The 22,846-nt window shown below is 42.9% G+C and overlaps 1 protein-coding gene across 1 annotated transcript in view; it reads right to left on the reverse strand.

The window, feature by feature from the left end:
* Nucleotides 1–3,103: 3,103 nt before the first annotated feature.
* The window catches only part of EPPK1 (epiplakin 1), a 29,401-nt gene continuing 9,658 nt past the window's right edge, over nt 3,104–22,846 (reverse strand). Inside the window, exon 2 of the mRNA XM_044272856.1 lies at nt 3,104–21,836. Coding sequence (XP_044128791.1) covers nt 3,719–21,775 — 18,057 coding nt within the window. The 5' untranslated portion in view covers nt 21,776–21,836 and the 3' untranslated portion in view covers nt 3,104–3,718. The remainder of the gene's footprint in view (nt 21,837–22,846) is intronic.

Consider the following 22,846-nt stretch of genomic DNA (forward strand, 5'->3'; position numbering starts at 1 on the left):
TGCGTCCTCTCCTCTGTATGATGTGCGCCCTCTCCCCTGTATGATGTGCGTCCTCTCCCCTGTATGATGTACGTCCTCTCCTCTGTATGATCTGCGTCCTCTCCTCTGTATGATCTGCGTCCTCTCCCCTGTATGATGCATTAGGGTTATCTGTCCTGCACTAGGCTGGTCATGTGTGTATTAGGACGCCGCACTTCACGGAGACGTCATTTAGAAGTTCTATTTCTTTTTTATATTGTACGTCATCGACGCCGTGGCCTTCCTGTGGCTAGCGCAGTATCGTAACCTTTATTCAGTTGCGTTTCCTTGATGCGCAGGCGCATTGTACGTGTTGGCTTGGTCGGGGGACTGGTATTAGGAGGGAGCTGGTCAGGGCCCCTCAGTGATGTCACGCTCTTGTCTCTGTGGCCCTCATGTAATAAAGCTTACGTCTTTGTAGATTTCCGGGGGCACTTACCTCTTATGGCCTCACTTTATGTTCTTCATACTCCCTATGGCGTGGCGGAGATGCTTGTGTGTAGACAGTGGCGGCCCATTCTTCCTATGCAGTGAGTGTTACTTTGGTTTCCTACGTATTTGTCCCCGAGCCCTAATCCCCTCAGAGACCACAGCCTCACCTCAAAGTTCAGACCCCACGTTGGCTCCGTAGTGCAGAAGACCAGCCCTGAATCCTACTGACAAATGTAGACATGTAAGGGTATTATTTGGGGGTAAGGAGTTTTTTTAAAGATGGCCGAAATGTATTTTTTTTTAAATGAGATTTTTTGGGATCAATGTTTATGTATTGAGTGTATTCAGCTACTATGTATCTTACTCACTCATATAGCGCTGTACAAAGATGATCAATCACTCTCTGCTCCCAAGAGCTCACAATCTAAGTTCCCTATCAGTATATCTTTGGAGCACACAGAGGAAACCCATGTAAACACGGGGAGAACATACAAAGTCCATGCAGATGGTGACCTTGGTCGGATGCGAACCTAGGACTTCAGCGCTACGAGGCACCGATGCTCACCACTGAGCCACCATGGTGCTACTTGAGCGGATAATGGGGATACTCCTTCTGAACACAGTCTGGAGAAAAGTACCAGACGTCTCGCCTTACACCATGTTGGCCACCACACCATCTACCGTAGCTGCTGCTGAAGGAATGAGGACCATAGAACATCTCTCTCACATCGTCTGGCTCTGTCTGAAGCTCCTCAGTCTCCTGCTCCTGGTAAATGTCATGTTGCTGCCCGTGTGACTGGCACAGATCAGGTATTAGATGCCACCTGAACAGCTATTTTTTTTTGTACCAGGTCTAGGTGTTTCTGGTGGAGCTGGAGGACCTGGTCTGATAGATCTACTCCACCCATGCTCCTGTTATACTCCGTGACACACATGGGCTTTTCCTTGTTCTTTCCTTGCCCTGGTGGCATTAGTATGAGCAGTGGTAATGGCAAAGCACCCTTTTACCGTTCACCTCTCGGAGACTGACACTCCCTTTTGTATTTCTGGCCTGTGGAAATCTCTGACAGTCTATTTTGTAATTGTGTGTCTAAGGATCGGTTGCACCCCTGCAGTCCGGGTGCATTAACACAAGCCTTCCATTGGTTCCAAGACATTAGGAGGACCGAGCTCGTAACTTTTCCCCTCACGTACACTGCAAACACATATCTCCTCAAGAAGCAGAACCATCGCCCTGGTGCCACTTTCTCACAGGGAGCCCTTCCAGAAGGTGACCCTAGCTAGACCGTTCTTTCTCTGAACTCACTCACTTGCTGTATGGTAGGGATTATAGTATTATAGCATCATGTGACGGGTTTCAGCTAGCCATCCTCATACAAGTCTGAGGAAGGCTGTTCTAGCTGAAACGTGTCACATGATGCTATGGGACAATAAATCACTACCATACAGCAAGCGAGAGCCTCTCCTAAGATGTGTGCACCACCAGAAACAATAAATCGTTTGTGATGAACCGGAAAAGCCAGTTGGGACAAATCCTTACACGCTTACTTTGAGTCCGGACTTGTGGGTTTCCATCTGGGGGATGTGATTTCTGGGGGCATACTGCTTTGCATCACTTTGGGCTCACTGATGTTCTCTTGGAACTGCGCCATCACTAGTGCCTGCTGTTTGTGCCACTGACCGGCTGAGTCTTAGCAGACGGACCAGGCTAGTCATCACTGGTGGTGCTCAGTGTCACCTTCTTGAACTGGTTCCTTTCTATCACATTATCAGGACATGACTGGTTCAGGAAGGAACCGGTCAAGATAAGATAAGGGGTATCCCCTGGGTACAGCGCTACTGTGTATAGAGGTGCTTCATCCATCTGCAACCCCCACCTTCCTGCTTTAGGGAGCTATACATCTACAGCCAAGAAGTTTTAAAGGTCTCCTGATTGTTTCAGGTCTCAGTGACGGGTACAGTGAACTGTGCTTCGAGACCGGATGGTCAGGGTTTTCCTCCAGCAGAGGAGTGTATGACACCACTTTTGATGCAGGTGCCATTTACAGGACCTGACCTAATCAGGTCTCAACGTTGGTACCCAAGCCCAATTCTGTTAATGACCGCTATACTTGCTCCCCCAAAGCAGGAACCCCAAGATCGCAGAAGGAATAGGGACCATAAACCTGCCATCTGCAAACTACTGTATATTTATGGGAAGGGGTTGATAGAGTACAAATACCTAAATGGGTTACTGGGAGTAGTGGTGGTTGGGTTTCTACTCCGAGACAAGGCGTTACCAACCTAATGCTCCCCAAATCAGTCACTGGAAAGACTAGAAGAAAATATGGAAGCCAAGTAAATAGCAGCACAACACAGAGCCGATACGTCCCAGTATTATTTATATCACTCCAGACAGTACAGAGAAGGTGTGAGAACATCATTACGCTCCAGAAGAGTCCTCCACACTCAGCTACCTCCAAATCTCTAGACACATTACTTCTCTCTTCCTTCCCATAATGATATATTAGAACTGTTTTCCACTACTTTCCCTGCCTAAAATATGATGAACAAACGGTACATTCCTACATGTGCAAATAGTCTTCGGTGTAGAGAAATTAGAGACTTCAGGAGAAGTAGACAAGACCTTCAGAATATGAAAGACGTCACCGTAGAAAATGAAAAAGTGTGAGTTTATTAATACTTCAAGTAGATGATGCTTCAGGGACATGCAGTATAAAGCACAGCGGACATTTACATTATTGATGTTTACTTTCAATATGAGAACATTACTGGAGGAGGAGAAATCGAATCATCTTTCTACATTTGAAATTGGCCAATTACTAAACAGAAAGGAACCCGAGAGTCTGCTGGAGCAATGTCCACAATGAACACATTTGTAAGGTGCTGAGGTTGATCATTCTCGGCCTGGCCTGATGAGCCAGCATGACACTCGTTAGGACAATTAACGGGAGCCATCTCACTTCTGGAAAAACGTTCAAGAAAAGGAGGAATATTGTTAGGTAGCAAATTATTCAATTTTTTTTTACCTCAGGTATAAAAGCAAAAGGCATAACGCACAAGCCAGTAATTCCCGCTGAGGCCTAGCCCATAGCCATAAAGAACCAATAAAGCCTGCACACTAGTTTTTCCCTTAGAGAAAGTTCGAGATGCCACATAAACACATGCAAGGAGAACGATTTTCTTTCGTTATGGGCACAACAAATTTTATGGCTGGAAATATAGCTCTTATCTTAAGTTTTCAAAAGCAAAACTTGTTAAAGTTGATTTATTTTTGGGTCACCGCCAACATAAGCAGTCCTGTGTCAGGGTCTTGGACAGCTCTCTGGAGCAGCTGCAGGTAGGTTAGATTTTCATGAGTGTTTGGATCAAAGAAGCCTTTGGTGTCATCTGAGGGATCGGAAAGAATCTGGTTCATCTCTTTGTCAAAGTAACCTCGCTTATAGGCCACTTCCACGGGGACACGATGGCTGTGCACTGGATCAATGATACCTCCAGTGGCAATCTGAGCTTCCAGCAGACGAATACCATGATCCTTGACGATGAGGTCTTTCTGCATTGCCTGGAACAAGGAAATCTTCTGGTTTGTGGTGGGGTCAGTGTAGCCAGTCACAGCCTTCTCTGCAGACAGGAGTTTTAAATGAAGCTCTTGCCCAAACACATGAGCTGCTACTGCTTCATCTACGGTCAGTTTAGTGTTTTTTATTGGGTCAATAATGAAGCCGGTGGCTGCTTGTGCCTCAAGTAAAACCAGAGCGGTCCCTCGTCTCAAAATACGCCTCAACATGGCATCATAAATGCTCATTTTCTCATTCTTGGTTGGGTCAGTCTTGGATGGAACAAGAACACCAGCAATGCACTTAGATCCCTCCAGATATCTCTTCACTGTGTTCATTTGTGTCACTTCTTCTAAGGTTTTGGTTCCTTGTGCTAATTCAAGAAGTGTGTCTTGGTCGATAATTTCAGATTTCAGCAGTTCAGAGGCTGACACCTGCTTTCGGAGACCACTAAACTTGATATTTCTGCTCTTTTCCTCAGTTTCTTGGATGATCGTGGTAATTATTTTGAACATTTCTTCCCAGGTTATAGATTTGGATTCATATTTCTCGAGAAGCTCCCTCCTTTTAGCTTCCATAATATATTTTGAGTGAAGAAGGTCCCATAGAGAGTGAGTTTTGCCTTCCATTTTGAATTCGCCAATGCTGACCTGTACTTTGGTTGATTTAAGGATTGAAGAGGTGTCTTGTTTCTCCGCCAGGGCTTTCTTATGCACCAGATCGTTTAGTGTAGTAACGACTGTTTTTACCGTGGTGTAGTACTTTTTGAGCAGTTCCCAGCGTGTGTTCTGGGTTATGGGTTTAGTGTGTAGAACATCCCACAATGTAGTATTTTGACCTGAAAAATCATTATTATAATTATCAGACGAAAATGCTTGCAATGAGTTGTGGATTGCCTTTGGATACTCCGTATCTGTCTTTGCAGCAGATACTACGACTGTATTGTGACTGGATACCGTCTCAGTTTTCTCAAAGACTTCGATGATACATTTCATTAGATCTTCAAGTGAAAGTTTTCCACTTTCATACCCTGTGACAAGTTCATTCTTTTTCTCAGATGTAATATATGAAGAATTCAGTAATTCCCATAGGGAACTTTTGTGACCTTTGAGTGGACCTACGGTCACATTGAGGTCCACAGACTTAAGAAAGTTCTGGGTCTGAACTCTCTTGTTTGCCTGCTGAGCGTCACTTTCATGGACAGATGTGCTGGTAGAGGACTGCTCCAGAGAATGGACATTTCTTTTTGCTTCCATTTGTTCAATTAAGGATATTAGACTGGTTGTGAGATTTTCTACAGTTATAGTTCCCGATTTATATTTCGCCAGCAGTCCTTGCCTTTCTTTTTCTAGGTCTACAAGTTGATGAGAGCTAAGAAGTTCCCAAAGAGAGAACTTTTGGCCTTGGTATTGTCCAATCTTGATCTCCACAGTCTGTGTCTGCAAGATCTTTTGCTTTGCCTGATCAATCTGGAAAAGTGGTGACCTGGAGTCTTTGACTTCCAACATGCAAAGTTTTGTATCTGGGTCTTGGGTGCATGTCTGGAGTAACTGCAGATAGGTTAAATTGGCATGAGTATTAGGGTCAAAGAATCCTTTTGTGTCATCGGATGGATCAGAAAGGATTTGGTTCATTTCTTTGTCAAAGTAGCCACGTTTGTATGCTACCTCCACTGGAACACGGTGGCTGTGTACTGGATCGATGATGCCACCAGTAGCAATCTGTGCTTCCAGCAAACGGATACCATGTTCCTTCACAATCAGATTTTTCTTTATTGCTTGGAACAGAGAAATCTTTCCCCCTGTATAAGGGTCATTGTAGCCGGTCACAGCCCGCTCAGCAGATAGAAGTTTGGCATGAAGTTCTTTTCCAATGACTCCAGCAGATACCGCCTCATCAACTGATAACTTTTTATTGTTAATGGGATCAATAATAAATCCTGTTGCTGCTTGAGCTTCTAACAACACAAGCGCAGTCCCCGGCCGTAAGAATTGCTTCCACATAGCTTGATAAATGCTCATTTTCTCCTTCTTTGATGGATCCTTTTTGGATGGAACAAAGACTCCAGCAATTGAGCCAGTGCCTTCCAGATATCTCTTTACAGTGTCCATTTTCGTCACCTCCTCAAGGGTCTTGCTGCCCTGAGTCAGTTCATTTAGTGTTCTCTGGTCAATAATTTCAGAACTCAGCAGCTCTGTGGCTGAAACTTGTCTTCTGAGTCCTTTGAATTGCAAATGTCTGGTCCTTTCCTCAGTCTCCTCTATGACAGTTATGATCATCTTAATAATCTCCTCAACAGTCAATGTTCCTGCTGTATATGATAACACAACATCTTTTCTTTTCTTAGATGTGAAATAGTTGGAATGTAGGAGATCCCACGCGGATACGATTTGCCCTTTAAAATGACCTATTGAGACCTGGACCATGGTGGACTGCAATGTTTTTTTCTGTTCTTCATTAATATTGATAACTTCAGAAGCTTCGCCAGAATTTTCTTTAAGGATGCTGCTACAGGTACTCATAACCTCTCTGACAGAACGCTTATATGTCTGTAGGAGTTCATTCTTCTTATCCTTTGGCACACCCTTACTGTTTAGAAGATCCCAGGCTGAAACACTCTCTTGTTGAGATGGTTTTTCTGACAAGTCACTTGGAATTGCTTGTAGAGCTTTTTGTAGTTGTTCCTGAGATGGCCAATGATCCACATCAAGGGGAGCTGATGAAACTTTTTCCTCCTCCTTTTGGGATACTTCAGTCTTTGAGGATGCATTTTCAGATTTGTGGATCATAGATAAGACTATGTTGATAATTTCTTCAATTGTCAATGTTCCTGACTTGAACTTCTCTAGTAATTCTTCCCTCCTGCTCTCAGGTATATATTTAGAATGTAGTAGGTCCCAAACAGACACGTATTTTCCTTTAAACATCCCCATATCAATGTGTATGGTTTTAGACTGTAGAACATACTTGAAATTTTGTTCTCTTTGTATAGCAAGCTTGCTATCCTTCACATCTAACATATACAGACTGGTGTCAGGGTCCTTCACACACCTCTGGAGGAGCTGCAGGTAGGTGAGGTTCTCATGAGTGTTTGGATCAAAGAATCCCTTTGTATCATCACTGGGGTCTGAAAGGATCTGGGTCATTTCTTCATCAAAGTAACCTCGTTTGTATGCAACTTCCACAGGGACACGATGACTGTGTATTGGGTCGATGATACCTCCGGTGGCAATCTGGGCTTCTAGAAGGCGGATTCCATGATCTCTCACTATAAGGTCCTTTTTCATGGCTTGGAATAATGATATTTTCTCACCAGTATATGGGTCCTTGTAGCCAGTAACTCCTCGTTCTGCTGATAACATTTTATCATAAATGTCACGGCCAATCAGTCCTGCAGATAAAGATTCTTCTACAGAAAGCTTCTTGTTCCTAATAGGATCTATCACATATCCAGTAGCTGCTTGAGCTTCAAGGAGAACCAAAGCTGTTCCAGGTCGTAGTATCCTCTTCAACATAGCATCATAAATGGTCATTTTTTCTTTTTGTGAAGGATCTTTCTTTGAGGTCATAAACACACCAGCGATACAGCTAGTTCCTCCAAGATATCTCTTAACATTGTCCATTTGAGTCACCTCTTCGATTGTCTTACTGCCTTGTGTCAACTCATTCAGAGTATTCTCATCAATGATTTCAGATTGCAGCAGCTCAGTGGCTGTCACCTGCCTCCTGAAGCCCTTAAATTTCAGATTGCGACTTCTTTCTGTTTCTTCAATAATTGTTATGATGATTTTCAAAAGTTCCTCCATGGCTAATGCACCGGACATATACTTTTTAAGGAGTTCTTGCCTCTTTTCTTCTGTGATATACTTAGAATGAAGAAGGAGCCATACAGAGACGTTTTGACCCTTAAATTCCCCACTACTTACTTCGGTGAATTTTAATTCCAATTCTTTTTGTATTTCTTGGACACTTTTTTGTTCATAATCCTCTATTAACTGTACAACAGTTTGCTTCACTTTCTCTACTGTAACCTGGTGTCTGCTCAGTTGTTCCTTCCGTTTGTCCTCTGAGACATATTTGGAGTGGAGGACTTTCCAAAGAGATGTTTTTTGTTCTTTAAATTCTCCTCTTGTGAAGCTGACAATAATTGCATTCAGAGCTTTGTGGAGTTCACAATTAATACTTGTTATACTCTCATCTAACTGTGGTGCAGAGACATTTCCATCAGTTTCTATGTGGTCAATAGTAATGGAGCTCTCCTCAGCCTCTGTGATAATCAAAGTGATAATTTTAATGACCTCCTTCAGATTCCAGACCCCAGAAGAATAATTCTGCAGGATCTCCTCCTTTTTACACTCTGCGATGTAGTCAGAGTGCAGAAGATCCCACACTGAGACCTTTTGTCCCTGGAGCTTTCCTTTGGTGACCTCCACTAACTCAGACTTCAGTCGATCTTTCTGCTTTTCTCCTTGCTCTAGTGGAGTGGCGCTTGCTTCCTTTATGACCACACTGGTTATTTTATGTTCCCATTCTTCAATGGTCTTCACAATAGTTGTGGTAAGATTCTCTATTGTTATGGTTCCTGATTTGTATTGGTTCAGGAGCCGTTGCCTCATTTCTTCCGTAAAATATTCAGACTGGAGGAGTACCCAGATGGAAACAGTCTGGTCTTTATACTTCCCGGTTTTAACTTGGAGAGTTTTTGATGTCAAGGAAGCCTCCCAGGTCTTGCCTATAGGAAAAGCTCTTTTGTCTTTCATATCCAGCATGTAGAGTCCGGTATCTGGATCATAAATGCATCGGCTGACCAGCTGCAGGTAGGTGAGGTTCTCATGAGTATTTGGATCAAAGAATCCTTTAGTGTCATCTGTGGGATCAGAAAGGATCTGATTCATCTCTTTATCGAAGTAGCCACGTTTATAAGCAACCTGAACAGGAACACGATGACTGTGCACTGGGTCAATGATGCCTCCTGTGGCAATCTGAGCCTCAAGGAGGCGGATGCCATGATCTTTCACAATAAGGTCCTTTTGCATGGCTTGGAAGAGGGAGATTTTGTCTCCAGTGTATGGGTCAGTGTAACCAGTTACTGCTCTTTCTGCAGACAGCAGCTTCTTATGAAGTTCTGAGCCAATTATACCAACAGCAGCAGCTTCGTCCACAGAGAGCTTCTTATTATTCACTGGGTCAATGATAAATCCGGTGGCTGCCTGAGCTTCAAGAAGGATTAGTGCTGTCCCTGGTCTAAGGATGTTCTTTAACATAGCATTATATATAGTCATCTTGTCCTTCTTCAAAGGATCTTTCAGGGACGGTACAAGCACTCCTGCAATGCAGCTTGTTCCTTCCAGGTACCTCTTTACATTGTCCATTTGGGTCACCTCTTCCACAGTCCTTCGTCCATCAGCCAGCTCTGTCAATGTATCATGATCAATGATTTCTGATGCAAGCAGCTCCGTTGCTGTAACTTGTCGTCTGAGGCCTTTAAATTTCAAGTTCTTGCTATGCTGCTCTGTCTCCTCTATAAGGGTGGTGACAATCTTAATAAGTTCATCAATGCTAATTGCTCCAGAATCAACCTTTTTAAGCAGCTCTGATTTCTTTTCTTTAGAAAAATATTTGGTATCCAATAGATCCCACACTGAATGTTTCTGACCCTTAAACTCCCCCAGAGTTACTTCAGTCTGTGCAGTCTGCAGAGTATTATAGGTTTCTGCCTTCAGTTTGTAATCTGCTGTTAAGGTCGACTTGCTGATTTTTTCCTCTGCCTTTTCAATAGACTGTGCAACTATCTTTATTATGTCTTCTACAGTTAACGTATAGTTGCCTATAAGTTCTTGCCTTTTGGGCTTTGGAATGTATCTAGAGTGAATTAGGTCCCACACAGATATCTGCTGTCCTGCATACTGTCCTTTTAGGAGATGAATGCTGATGCTCTGAAGAGCCTTCTGAATCCCATCCTCCTGTAGGTCATACTCTTTTGGCTGATCTGCTGCAATATCTTGAGAAACAGTCAGAGTATTCAGAGCCACAGTTTCAGTGATGATGTTGCCCACAGACTTGTCAAGAGATGGTGAATGGAGCAATGTCTGAACGGTTGTGTCTGTAGACGACGTCTCCTCCATTTCATGAATAATTTTTGTGAGTACACTAATAAGGTCATTAATGGATAAAGCCCCAGAATTGTACTTTTTAATCAGTTCTTCTCTTTGTTCGGCTGAAATGTGTTCCGAATGTAACATTTCCCAGATCGTTATATCCTTTCCTTTAAACTGACCTTTTGTGATTGTAGTAGTTTTTGACTTCAATATACTCTCTACGCTTATTTTGGTAGATGGAAGCTTGTCCAGCCTGACCTCCAACATGTTAAGGCCAGTCTTTGGGTCCTTCACACACCTCTGGAGGAGCTGCAGGTAGGTGAGGTTCTCATGAGTATTTGGATCAAAGAATCCCTTTGTATCATCACTGGGGTCTGAAAGGATCTGGGTCATTTCTTCATCAAAGTAACCTCGTTTGTATGCAACTTCCACAGGGACACGATGACTGTGTATTGGGTCGATGATACCTCCGGTGGCAATCTGGGCTTCTAGAAGGCGGATTCCATGATCTCTCACTATAAGGTCCTTTTTCATTGCTTGGAATAATGAGATTTTCTCACCAGTATATGGATCCTTGTAGCCAGTAACTCCTCGTTCTGCTGACAACATTTTATCATAAATGTCACGGCCAATCAGTCCTGCAGATAAAGCTTCTTCTACAGAAAGCTTCTTGTTCTTAATAGGATCTATCACATATCCAGTAGCTGCTTGAGCTTCAAGGAGAACCGAAGCTGTTCCAGGTCGTAGTATCCTCTTCAACATAGCGTCATAAATGGTCATTTTTTCTCTTTGTGAAGGATCTTTCTTTGAGGTCACAAACACACCAGCGATACAGCTAGTTCCTCCAAGATATCTCTTAACACTGTCCATCTGAGTCACCTCCTCGACTGTCTTACTCCCTTGGGTCAACTCATTCAGAGTATTCTCATCAATGATTTCAGATTGCAGCAGTTCAGCGGCTGTCACCTCTTTCCTGAAGCCCTCAAACTTCACATTTTTACTTTTTTCAGTCTGTTCAATGATAGTTATGATGTTTTTTATAAGTTCCTCCAAGGTTAATGCCCCTGAACTGTATTTTTCCATCAGTCTTTTTCTCTCTCCCTCGGAGATGTATATAGAGTGAAGAAGAAACCATACAGAGAGGTTTTGTCCTTTGAATTCTCCGACAGTGACCACAATGAGCTTACTTTCTAATTCTTGTATATTCTTATCACTTTTTGTTTCTGAATTTTCAATTAATTTTAGAATGGTTTGTTTAACTTTTTCTAAAGAGATCTGGTATTTGTTCAGCTGGGTATTTCTCTGTTCTTCTGATATGTATTTGGAATGAAGAAAATCCCAAAGAGACACCCTTCCACTTTGAAATCCTTCTGTTTTCACTTGAACAATAAAGATATTTAAAGTTTTATGGAGGTCTTTATTGGTAGATGTCTCTACTGCTTTATCTGGGATAGACGAGATGCTGTCAGTCTCCACAGAAATTGCCATCTTCTCTTTGGTCTCTGAGATCTTTTGCTCCTGGAACTTGTCTTTGGCATCTTCTACTAACTCAGCGTTTAGCTCATCTTTCTGCCTTTCTCCTTGCTCTAGTTGAGTTGTGCTGGATCCATTCACGACCTGACCCTTTGTTTTCTGTTCCTGTTCTTCAATGGTCTTTACAATAGTTGTGATAAGATCCTCTATTTTTATGGTTCTCGACTTGTATTGGTTTAGTAGCCATTGCCTCTTTTCTTCCGTAAAATATTCAGACTGGAGGAGTACCCAGATGGAAACAGTCTGGTCTTTATACTTCCCGGTTTTAACTTGGAGAGTTTTTGATGTCAAGGAAGCCTCCCAGGTCTTGCCTGTTGTAAAAGCTTTTTTGTCTTTCATATCCAGCATGTAGAGTCTGGTATCTGGATCTTGAATGCATCGGCTGACCAGCTGCAGGTAGGTGAGGTTCTCATGAGTATTTGGATCGAAGAATCCTTTAGTGTCATCTGTGGGATCAGAAAGGATCTGATTCATCTCTTCATCGAAGTAGCCACGTTTATAAGCAACCTCAACAGGAACACGATGACTGTGCACTGGGTCAATGATGCCTCCAGTGGCAATCTGAGCTTCGAGAAGACGAATGCCATGATCTTTCACAATAAGGTCCTTCTGCATGGCTTGGAAAAGGGAGATTTTGTCTCCAGTGTATGGGTCAGTGTAACCAGTTACTGCTCTTTCTGCAGACAGCAGCTTCTTATGAAGTTCTGAGCCAATTATACCAACAGCAGCAGCTTCATCCACAGAGAGCTTCTTATTATTGATGGGGTCAATGATAAACCCAGTGGCTGCCTGAGCTTCAAGAAGGATAAGTGCTGTCCCTGGTCTAAGGATGTTCTTTATCATGGCATTATATATAGTCATCTTGTCTTTCTTTGAAGGATCTTTCAGAGATGGTACAAGCACTCCTGCAATGCAGTTTGTTCCTTCCAGGTACCTCTTTACGCTGTCCATTTGAGTCACCATTTCCACAGTCTTTGTTCCTTGAGCCAGCTCTGTCAACATGTTCTGGTCAATGATTTTTGATGTGAGCAGTTCATTTGCTGAAATTTGTCTTCTGAGGCCCTTAAATGACAATGTTTTGCTACGTTCTTCTGTTTCGGAAATAATTGTGATGATAATTTGAATCAGTTTGTCAACACTTATCGCCCCAGAATTAAACTGTTCCAGAAGCTCCTGTTTCTTCTTCTTTGAAAAGTAGTTGCTGTGGAGCAGATCCCACAGTGTTCGTGTCTGCCCCTTAAACTTGCCTTCAGTGACAACAGTCTTGACCGTCTGCAGAGTGTTGTAAACTTCTTCTTTCAAATTATATTGGAGACTTGAAGCTTGATCAGCCCCTTTAATTGACTCCATGATGTTTTGGACCGACACCCTGTAATCTACTAACAACTCGTGTTGTATCTCTTCAGGGATGTATCTGGAGTGAAGAAGATTCCACACAGAAACCTCTTGTCCTGCGTACTGTCCTTTCTTGACATGCATGCTTATGCTTTGCAGAGCTCTCTGAATTTCATCATCTTGAAGAGGAGAAGATTCTGCTTCCAATTCGTTTCCCTTTTGCTGGAATATATCAGTTTTAGACTCTGCTTCAGTGATGACCTTAATGACATATGCAGTAGTTTCCTGAATGGTTAGGGTCCCATTTTTCAGCCTTTGAAGGATTTCTATCCGTTTATCTTCTGAGAAATAACGTGAATTTAGAAGCTCCCACAATGATCGGCTCTGTCCTTTAAAGTCCCCCACGGAGACATACACTACTTCTGCCTGGAGGAGCTCCTGAAGTGGCACATCTCGTTTAGATGAGTCTGTATCGTCGTGGGTTCCATCTACCTCTCCTGTAAAGATTTTGGTGACTATAGTTATAATGTCTTCAATAGTCAGTACTCCAGACTCATACTTCTTCAAAAGCTCCTCTCGTTTGTCTTTTGAAATGTCTTTAGAGTTTAGGAGCTCCCAGATGGAAATGCGGTTTCCTTTAAATTCTCCAATAGTGACTTCAATCATTTTGGACTTTAATGTAGTTTGGATTTGGGGTAAGGAAACGTTGCTGTGTTTTAATTCCAGCATATATAATTCAGTGTCTGGGTCTTGAGTGCATTTCTGGAGGAGTTGCAGATAGGTGAGGTTCTCATGAGTGTTCGGATCAAAGAATCCTTTTGTGTCGTCAGTGGGGTTTGAAAGTATCTGGTTCATTTCTTCATTAAAGTAACCTCGTTTGTATGCGACTTCCACTGGGATACGATGACTGTGCACTGGGTCAATGATGCCACCAGTAGCAATCTGGGCTTCCAGCAAGCGAATGCCATGCTCTTTAACAATTAGATCCTTCTGAATGGCTTGGAACAAGGAGATTTTGTCACCTGTGTGGGGATCTGTGTAGCCGGTTACTCCTTTTTCTGCACGTATAAGTTTTTCATAGATCTCATGGCCAATGAGTCCAGCAGGTAAAGCATCTTCAACTGAAAGTTTTCTGTTATTTACACAATCAATTAAAAACCCAGTAGCAGCCTGTGCTTCCAGCAAGATCAGAGCTGTTCCAGGTCTCACTAAGCGTCGCTGCATTGCGTGATAGATGTTCAGTTTTTCCATTTGGGTTGAATCATGTTTTGATCGGACAAATAAGCCTGCAATGCAACTGTTCCCCTCAAGATATCTTCTAATGGAGTCCGTTTTTGCTACATCGACCACCGTCTTTGGCTCCTGCTTCAATCCATCAAGAGTCTCTTTGCTAATTATACCTGCATCAAAGAGCTCTACTGCAGTGACCTGTTTTCTCAATCCTTGGAACCAGATGTCATTCTGACCTTTCTCCTGGTCTTCGATGATCGCTAGAATTATGCTAGTTATGTCTTTAATTGTAGTTGAAGTCTTCGACTTGTAGTTTTTAATTAAGTCTTTTCGTTCTTTTTCAGAAATGTAGGAGGAGCACAAGAGATCCCACAATGAAATATCCTGACCTTTGAACTTGCCTTTGTCCATCTTCACATTAGTTGACATCAAAATGTTTTTAGTCAGGTCATCAACATAGAAATAGTCATCACGTTTCTCAGCCACTTGTACTAAATACATTCCGGTGTTTGGATCTTTGACACATCGCTCCAGCAAATTTTTGTATGTAATTCTTTCATAGGTGTTGGGGTCCACAAATCCTTTTCTGCTATTAACAGAATCGGATATCAGAATGTAAAGGTCTTCATCTAAATAACCCTTTCTGTAGGCCACATGTAAAGGAAGTCTATGACTGTTAATAAAATCGACAATACCGCCCGTAGCCAGTTGGGATTCCAGAAGGGGAATTCCCTGCTCTTTGGGTAGGATTCCTTGCTTGATTGCTTGGAAGAGAGAGATTTTTCTACCAGATTCCGGATCACTAAATCCACTGAATGCTTTTTCAGCAATGTCAAGCTGCTGATGATCAGCCTCACTAACCAGGCCTGCAGACAATGCCTGAGATAGCGAGAGGGTTTGATTCTTTGAGGGATCTACAAGAAACCCTGTTGAGATTTGAGCCTCCAGGAGAGTTAAGCCAATGTCTCTAGATAGAATACCTCTTTTCACAGCCTCAAAAATACTGATGGTCTCATTGTTTGGTAGGGTCAGAACACCTGCAATACATCCGCTTCCTTTTAGATATCTCTTAACATTTTCCTGTTGAGATACACTTTCTACAGTTTGTCTACCTTCCTTCAGGTCATCCATGGTCTTTTTGTTAATTATGTCTGAGTTGTACAACTCTGTAGCACTCACTTCACCCCTGATTCCTTGGAATTTCAAGGTGCTACTTTCGGCTTCAAACTCCTCAATGATCGTGGTGATGCTGGAGATTAGTTGCTCTATGGTTAGCACACCCATTGTGTAAAATCTAACCAACTCTCTCTTTTTCATCTCTGTAAAATAATGGGAGGAAAGGATTTCCCAGATGGTTACTGTCTGATCGGCAAATTTTCCAACCTGCAATCTGATGTGTTTTGAGGTTAGATCTGATTTCATTTGGTCAGTGATATAGAAGTAGTTAGCTCTCTCCTTTACTACCTGCAGGAGATACAATCCTGTTCCACGGTCTTGGACGCATCGTTCTAAGAGTTGAAGATAGGTCAGGTTCTCATGAGTGTTCGGGTCAAAGAAACATTTAGTGTCGTCACTGGGATCTGAAAGGATTCTATTCATCTCCTCATTGAAGTAACCACGCTTATAGGCCACTTCTACAGGAACTCTGTGACTATGCACTGGATCAATAATACCTCCTGTAGCAATCTGAGCTTCCAGAAGACGAATTGCATGACAGTCAACTATCAGGTTTTTCTGCATGGCTTGAAAGAGGGAAATTTTGTCTTCCGTGTATGGGTCGCGGTATCCGGTTACAGCTTGTTCGGCAGACAGCAGCTTAGCATGCACATCATGCCCTATTATCCCTTCAGCCAACGCATCATCCACTGATAGCTTCCTATTCTTAACTGGATCCACAATAAACCCAGTGGCTGCCTGAGCTTCTAAGAGAACCAAAGCAGTTCCAGGTCTCAGAATGCGTTTGAGCATTGCATCATAAATACTCATCTTGGTGTTGGTGGACTGTAGGAGAACTCCTGCAATACAGTTTGTACCTTCTAGATAGCGTTTCACACTGTCCATTTCTGTCACTTCACTTATGGTTTTCTTTCCTAGATTAAGCTCGTCCAGAGTTGTCTTGTCTATGACATTTGACTGGAAGAGGTCCCCTGCAGACACCTGTTTTCGAAGGCCTTTAAATTTTATTTTTGTGCTGCTTGCATCTGTTTCCTCAATGATGTTGGTGATGGTCATTATGATCTCTTGTAGAGCTTCAGAACTGCTGTTTTTGTAAAGAAGAAGGAGTTCTTTAAGTTTATCAATGCACACATACTCTGAATTCAGAAGTTCCCACAGAGACACGGTTTGGCCTTTGAATCGTCCACTGTTGACTTTAACTGTTACCGATTTTAGCATGTCAATGAGATGATGTTCTTCAGCATAGGAGGCCACATTTTCCTTAAGAGAGAGAAGCAAAGAGCCGGTTTCAGGGTCAGTGAAACATCTTTCTTTCAGTTGCTGGTAATTTAGTTTTTCTTTAGTGTTTGGATCAAAGTAAATTTTCAGAGCATTGGTTTGTTTGGAGATTTCTTTATCCAGAAACCCCATTTTGTGAGCGACTTGCAATGGGACATAGTGGCAATGATGAGGATCAACAATTCCTCCAGCAGCTAACTGGGCTTGGAGAAGTGGAAGCCCTTCCTTTTCTGGAATCAATTCTTTGTTTATAGCTTCACCCAGTGATATCTTGTTTCCTGTATAAGGATCAATGTATCCCGTCACTGATCTTTCTGCAGTCAGTAGTTTTTCATGAAGTTCAGGCCCCACAATACCAGACCTTACAGCACTGTCCACTGTATGTTTCTCATTATTTATTGGGTCAATGACATATCCAGTTGCAGCTTGTGCTTCTAGAAGCATTAGACCATAGGCAGGCATTATGAGGTCCTTTTTCATGGCTTGATAAATACTCATCTTCTCCTTTGTTGATGGTAGAAAAGCTCCTGTGATGCACCCCGTGCCTTGTAGACATTTTTTAACGTCATCCAATTCCGAGACTTCTTCAATGGACTTGATACCTTGAATAAGTTCATCGAATGTTTTCTGTGTGATAATTCCCAGGTCCAGAAGCCATACCACTGGCACTTTCCCTCGTAGCCCTTCAAAACTTGTTTGTGTGGTCTTCATGATTTCATTGTTCTTGACAGTTTTCAAAATTTCTGCTTTCAGCTCCTCCATAGACACTTTCTTAAACTTGTATTTCTCCAGGATTTTAAACCTTTGCTCCTCTGTGAAGTATCCGGAGTGAATCAGTTCCCAAGCGGTCTTGTTTCTTTCTTCAATTATGGTCTTTCTAAATGCTTGTTGTACCTCCTCATCAGTATAAACATTCTGAACTTCAGCAAAATCTTGGGGCAATGGAAGCAAGTACATACCAGTGGATTCATCTTTCTGTGACCGACTGAGGAGGTCTGTGTAAGTAACACTTTCTTTGGTAATAGGGTCAACAAAAGACTTGGAGTCATCAGTAGGGTTAGACAGGCTTTCATGCACTTCTTCATTAATATAACCAAGTTTCTTGGCCACTGAAGTTGGAACATGGAAGTTGTGTATAGGGTCAATTATTCCACCAGTGGCTAGTTGGACTTCCAAAAGCTGTTTGGCATGCTTTTCTTCTACAAGGCCTTTCTTCATGGCTTGGAAGAGTGAGATTTTCTGTCCTGAAAATGGATCCTTGTAACCAGTCACTGCTTCTTCTGCAGACACAAGCGTGTTGTAAATATGTGGGTCAATAACCTCTGCTTTGAGGGCTTCATCTACAGACAGTCTTTGGTTGCTGACTGGGTCTATGATATTGCCAGTGGCTGCCTGGGCTTCCAGTAGAGGTAATACTGTACTGGGCTGCAAGATACTCTTCTTTGTTGCTTCGTAGAAACTTATTTTTTGGTTAGATGGTTGAATGATAATACCACCAAGGGCACCAGAACCACGCAAATACTTCTGAACATTCTCCATTTTAAAGACATCATCTGCTGGTAATTTACCCTCTAAAACTTGTTCAAGTAGATCTTTGTCAATGATTTCATACTCCAACAAGTCGTAAATGTTTACTTGTCCCCTCAGTGCTGGGACACAGATCTCCGTCCATTTCTTTATTTCTTCCTCAATCAATAAGATGACTTGTTCAGTTGTTAACTTCCTCAGGCTAAACTGTTCCAGAATCTCTCTTCTTCTCCATTCACTGAAATACTCAGAGTTTATGAGAACCCAGGCGGAGATGGTTTGCCCTTTAAATCTTCCATATCTCACATAAATATCCAGGTTCCTGAAAGAATCCTTGATGTAATCATTAATACTCAGCTGACTCTTTCGACTGTACAGTGGAAGAAGACAAAGGCTGGTGGAAGGGTCTGTGATGCATCTTTCCTTCAGCTGCAGGTACGTGAGGTTTTCATAGGTGTTTGGATCAAAAAATCCTTTTGTGTCATCACTGGGATCTGAGAGTATTACATTCATCTTCTTGTCAAAATATCCTCGTTTGTAAGCAACATTCACTGGAATCCGATGGCTGTTAATGGGATCTATGATTCCTCCAGTGGCGATTTGAGCTTCAAGAAGTCGAATGCCATGATCTTTGACAATCAATTCCTTACTCATAGCTTGAAACAGAGAAATTACTTCTTCAGTATAGGGATCCTTATAACCAGTGACTGATTTTTCTGCAGAAAGAAGCTTTTCGTAGAACTCCGGACCAATTATGTTTGCCTTCAGAGCCTCATCAACCGAGTATTTTTTGTTTTTTACAGGATCAATTATGTAACCTGTTGCTGCTTGAGCTTCAAGAAGAATTAAGGAGGTTCCAGGCATTAGCAAGCCCTTTCTCTTTCCTTGGTAGATGCTAATCTTTTCTTGAGTATCACTTAAGAGGAGTCCACCAATGCTTCCCGTACCTTGCAGGTATTTCTTGACTGTGTCAATATTCCCCACATCCTTAGCAGAAGCTTCACCTTGCTGCAACTTTTTGAACAAATCCTTGTCAATAATTTCAGAGTCCAGCAGCTGCCCAGGAGTCACAGATTCTCTCAGTCCTTCAAACGTGACCTTAGCAGAAGACACCAGATCTTGAATGGCAGCATTGACTTTGCTAGACAATTCTTCTACTGAGAGACTCCCTGATTTATACTGCTTAAAGAGAGATTCTCTGAACTCAGTGGTGAAATATTCTGAGAAAAGAAGCTGCCACATGGTAACCACTTGTCCTTTGAATTTTCCAGATGTTCCTGTCAGTTTTATCTGATCTAGAGTCTTTTTGAGTTGGTAATCTATAAAGGAGTGTGGAGTCTTCTGAGCATCATTGGCATTGCCAAACACAGGAATCAGGTTGAGTCCTGTGTGACAGTCAACCAGACACGTCTCCAGTAACTGTCCATAGGTCAGGTTTTGCTTTGAGTTTGGATCAAAAAATCCTTTCAGGTCATCTGTTGGGTGAAGAAGAGACTTATTTATGTCTTTGTCAAAGATGCCCCGTGTGTACGCCACATCTTCTGGAACACGATGCTTCTTTGAAGGATCAATAATCCCACCAGTAGCAAGCTGGACATCCAGGAGATGTAGTCCATGATTTTGAATCACAAATCCTCTTTTTATGGCTTGAAAGAGGGAAAGCTTTTCACCAGAAGGATCCTTGTAGCCCAAGGCTGCTTTTTCTGCATAGACAAGTTTTTCATAAACCTCTGTCCCAATGAGGCCATTTTTCACAGCATCTTCCACAGAGAATTTTAGATTCTTTACAGGGTCGACCAGGTACCCGGTGGCGGCCTGAGCTTCTAACAGAGCTATTGAAGTACCGGGCATAAGAAGATGTTCTTTCATTGCTTGATAAATGCTTTTTCTTTCATTAGTAGATACTACGGCCACTCCCGCTATACACCCGGTCCCCTGAAGGTATCGTCTTACGTTCTCCTGTGCAGCGACATCCTGAATGGAGATCTTGCCCTGATGTAGGTGTTCATAAATGGTCTTATCAATGATCTGGGAGTCCAGCAGTTCATCACTCGTAACCTTTCCTCTTAAGCCGTTGAATGTGATCTTCACAGGTAATATGTAGGTATTGGATTCAGGGTCAATTTTACATCGCTTCTGTAATTCCTGGTAAGTGACCAAGTCATCAGTATTTGGATCCAGGAACCCAGAATAGTCATTATTTGTGGCAAATATGATGGTTCCCATCTCTTTATCAAGTAAACCACGCTTATAAGCAACCTCTAATGGGACATGGAAGCTGTGAACTGGGTCAATGATGCCTCCGGTTGCAACTTGGACTTGAAGCAAATTAACACCCAGCTTTTTGTCAATTAGCTCTTTCTTTATGGCTTGAAATAAGGGAATCTTATTGCCAGTGTAAGGGTCGTTGAATCCAGTCACCGCTCGTTCAGCTGTCAGCAGTTTCTCTTTGAGCTCGAGTCCTATCAGTTCGTCCTGGATAGCTTCAGTGACGGTGAATCGCCTGTTCTTTACTGGATCTATAATGGAGCCTGAGGCAGCCTGAGCTTCCAAAAGAGAAAGTGCTGTGTCCGACGTAAGGAAATTTTTCTTCATGGCTTGATAGACACTCATTTTTTCCTTGGTGCCCTCTATGTAGATGCCTCCAATGCTTGCCTGACCTTGCAAATACTGATGCACCTCTTGCAGTCCTCCAAGGCTTTGTATGGTCTGATTGCCTTTTCTGATTTGGTCATATTGAACCTGGTTAATGATATTGGCTTCGAATAGCTGCTCAGCCGTCACAGGCTTCCTCAGTCCCTGCAGGGTCTCGTGTAGCGGAAACAGTAGCAGCCCAGTGTCAACATCTGTCAAGCATTTGGTCACGAGTTCCTGGTATGTGCTATAGTCTTGTGTGTTGGGGTTAAGGTAGCATCTGGACAGTGCAGAACTCTCGGTAAGGATTTTCAGCAGATGTTCATCTATGAAGTTCAGTTTCAGAGCCTCACACACTGATATGCGGTTCCCAATCTCATGGTTGATGATCCCACCAGTGGCTACTTGGGCCTCCAAGAAACGCACAGCATCATTTCTACTAGCCAAACCTTTCTTGACTGCTTGATAGAGAGATAATGTCTCGTCTTTGTCTTTATAGCCCAGTGCTGCACCGTTTGCAATAATCAGTTTTTGCCGATATTCGGGCCCGACAACCCCTTGTTGTACAGCTGCTTCCACAGTTAGTTTTTTGTTATCCGGCACCTGGATAATGCCACCAGTAGCAGCCTGGGCCTCCAGCAGCGCCACAGCCACCTCCACAGTCACAAGCTTCGCCACCAAAGCCTGGTAGATGCTCACTTTGTCCTTTGTATGAGGTACTATAAAACCTCCAATGCTGGGGGAGACTTTGGTATCATCAGTGGCTTTTAGAGTCTCATGGTGGCTCAGCGATCCATTAACATGGCCTTGGTGAGCCTGGAGCTCAATGGAATCAGCTCCATTCCTGGATGTATGGGATGAATGATGAGACTCCTCTCTATGGGATTCCGCTTTGCTGTGGGTCTGTTTCAAGCTTTGGGTTACTACAGTTTGCTTCCCCGTGTGAGAATGCTCCATCGTTACTGGTTTTGAGTCTCGATTAATACAGAGTGTTTCTTCTGGAACGAATCAGCCGTCTCTGCAAAACAGAAAACAAGGGGATGTTTTTGTGAGACCCAACGTGGCATACACAATTGCTGATAAACTGCTGTGAAAGTCGGTTTAGCCTTCTACTATGACCCCAATGATACTACCACCCATATCTACCTAGAACATAGTGAACTGGTTATACTCCGATACAACTCCTATCTTCTACACATAGGACTTTACATGGTATTCTGAAGCCAGGTGGCTGCACTGCTGTGTGGTGGCCAGGAGGCTATGCAGGTTATGATCCCTTGTTATATCAGGAGATGTAGGACAATATGAGAAAATCTCATAAATACCAGGAAGTAATATTGTAATGTAGGTTGTGTCCAGGAGGGGTCGCTGCAATCTCAGTGATTAGTAGAATAGCGGCTGTAAAACGAGTCGCTATCTCCAAATTCCGTATAGTCATTACCAGACATTGCCTGAGAGGAGGGTGAGGGTGGCGTGATGAGGGGGCGAGCTTTCTGCAGGTTGGCAGGCAGCAAGTTTAGGATGGCTTGGAATTTCACCTTTGTTCTCATCGCGCTAATAAAAGGGGCAGAGTGTACATAGAATACATTTATAGTGCCCCAGGCAGAGGAACGCTAGAGACAGTCCATCTGCATCTCTGAGGCCTGACCACGAGCGGGACCACAGGCTGATGGCTTACAGTGTTTGCGGACGTCGCACCGTCCGTATTTATCTGCAGCTCGGACTATTTGTAAACTATAGTTAATTACCAGGAGGAGGAATTTAAGTAACTGACTTTACACAGTCTCATTTCCTTAGGATCCAGCCCCGGGTTATATGACATCAATTATTACTCAGAAACAGGAGATCACAGATACACTGCATAACCCTGTCATTAACATCTTGCCTGGGAATAAACTACTAATTTTCTTGGAACCCGGACAGCATAGAGAACAGCGTCAGTGTGAACACAGCCTCCAACTCCACCACAATCATGCTTCCCAAACTTTACATGTTTTTTCCATGAGGAAAAGGGAATAAACCCCTCTG

Source organism: Bufo gargarizans, unplaced genomic scaffold (assembly GCF_014858855.1).
Source record: "Bufo gargarizans isolate SCDJY-AF-19 unplaced genomic scaffold, ASM1485885v1 fragScaff_scaffold_137_pilon, whole genome shotgun sequence".
In the NCBI taxonomy this organism is placed as follows: Eukaryota; Metazoa; Chordata; class Amphibia; order Anura; family Bufonidae; genus Bufo; species Bufo gargarizans.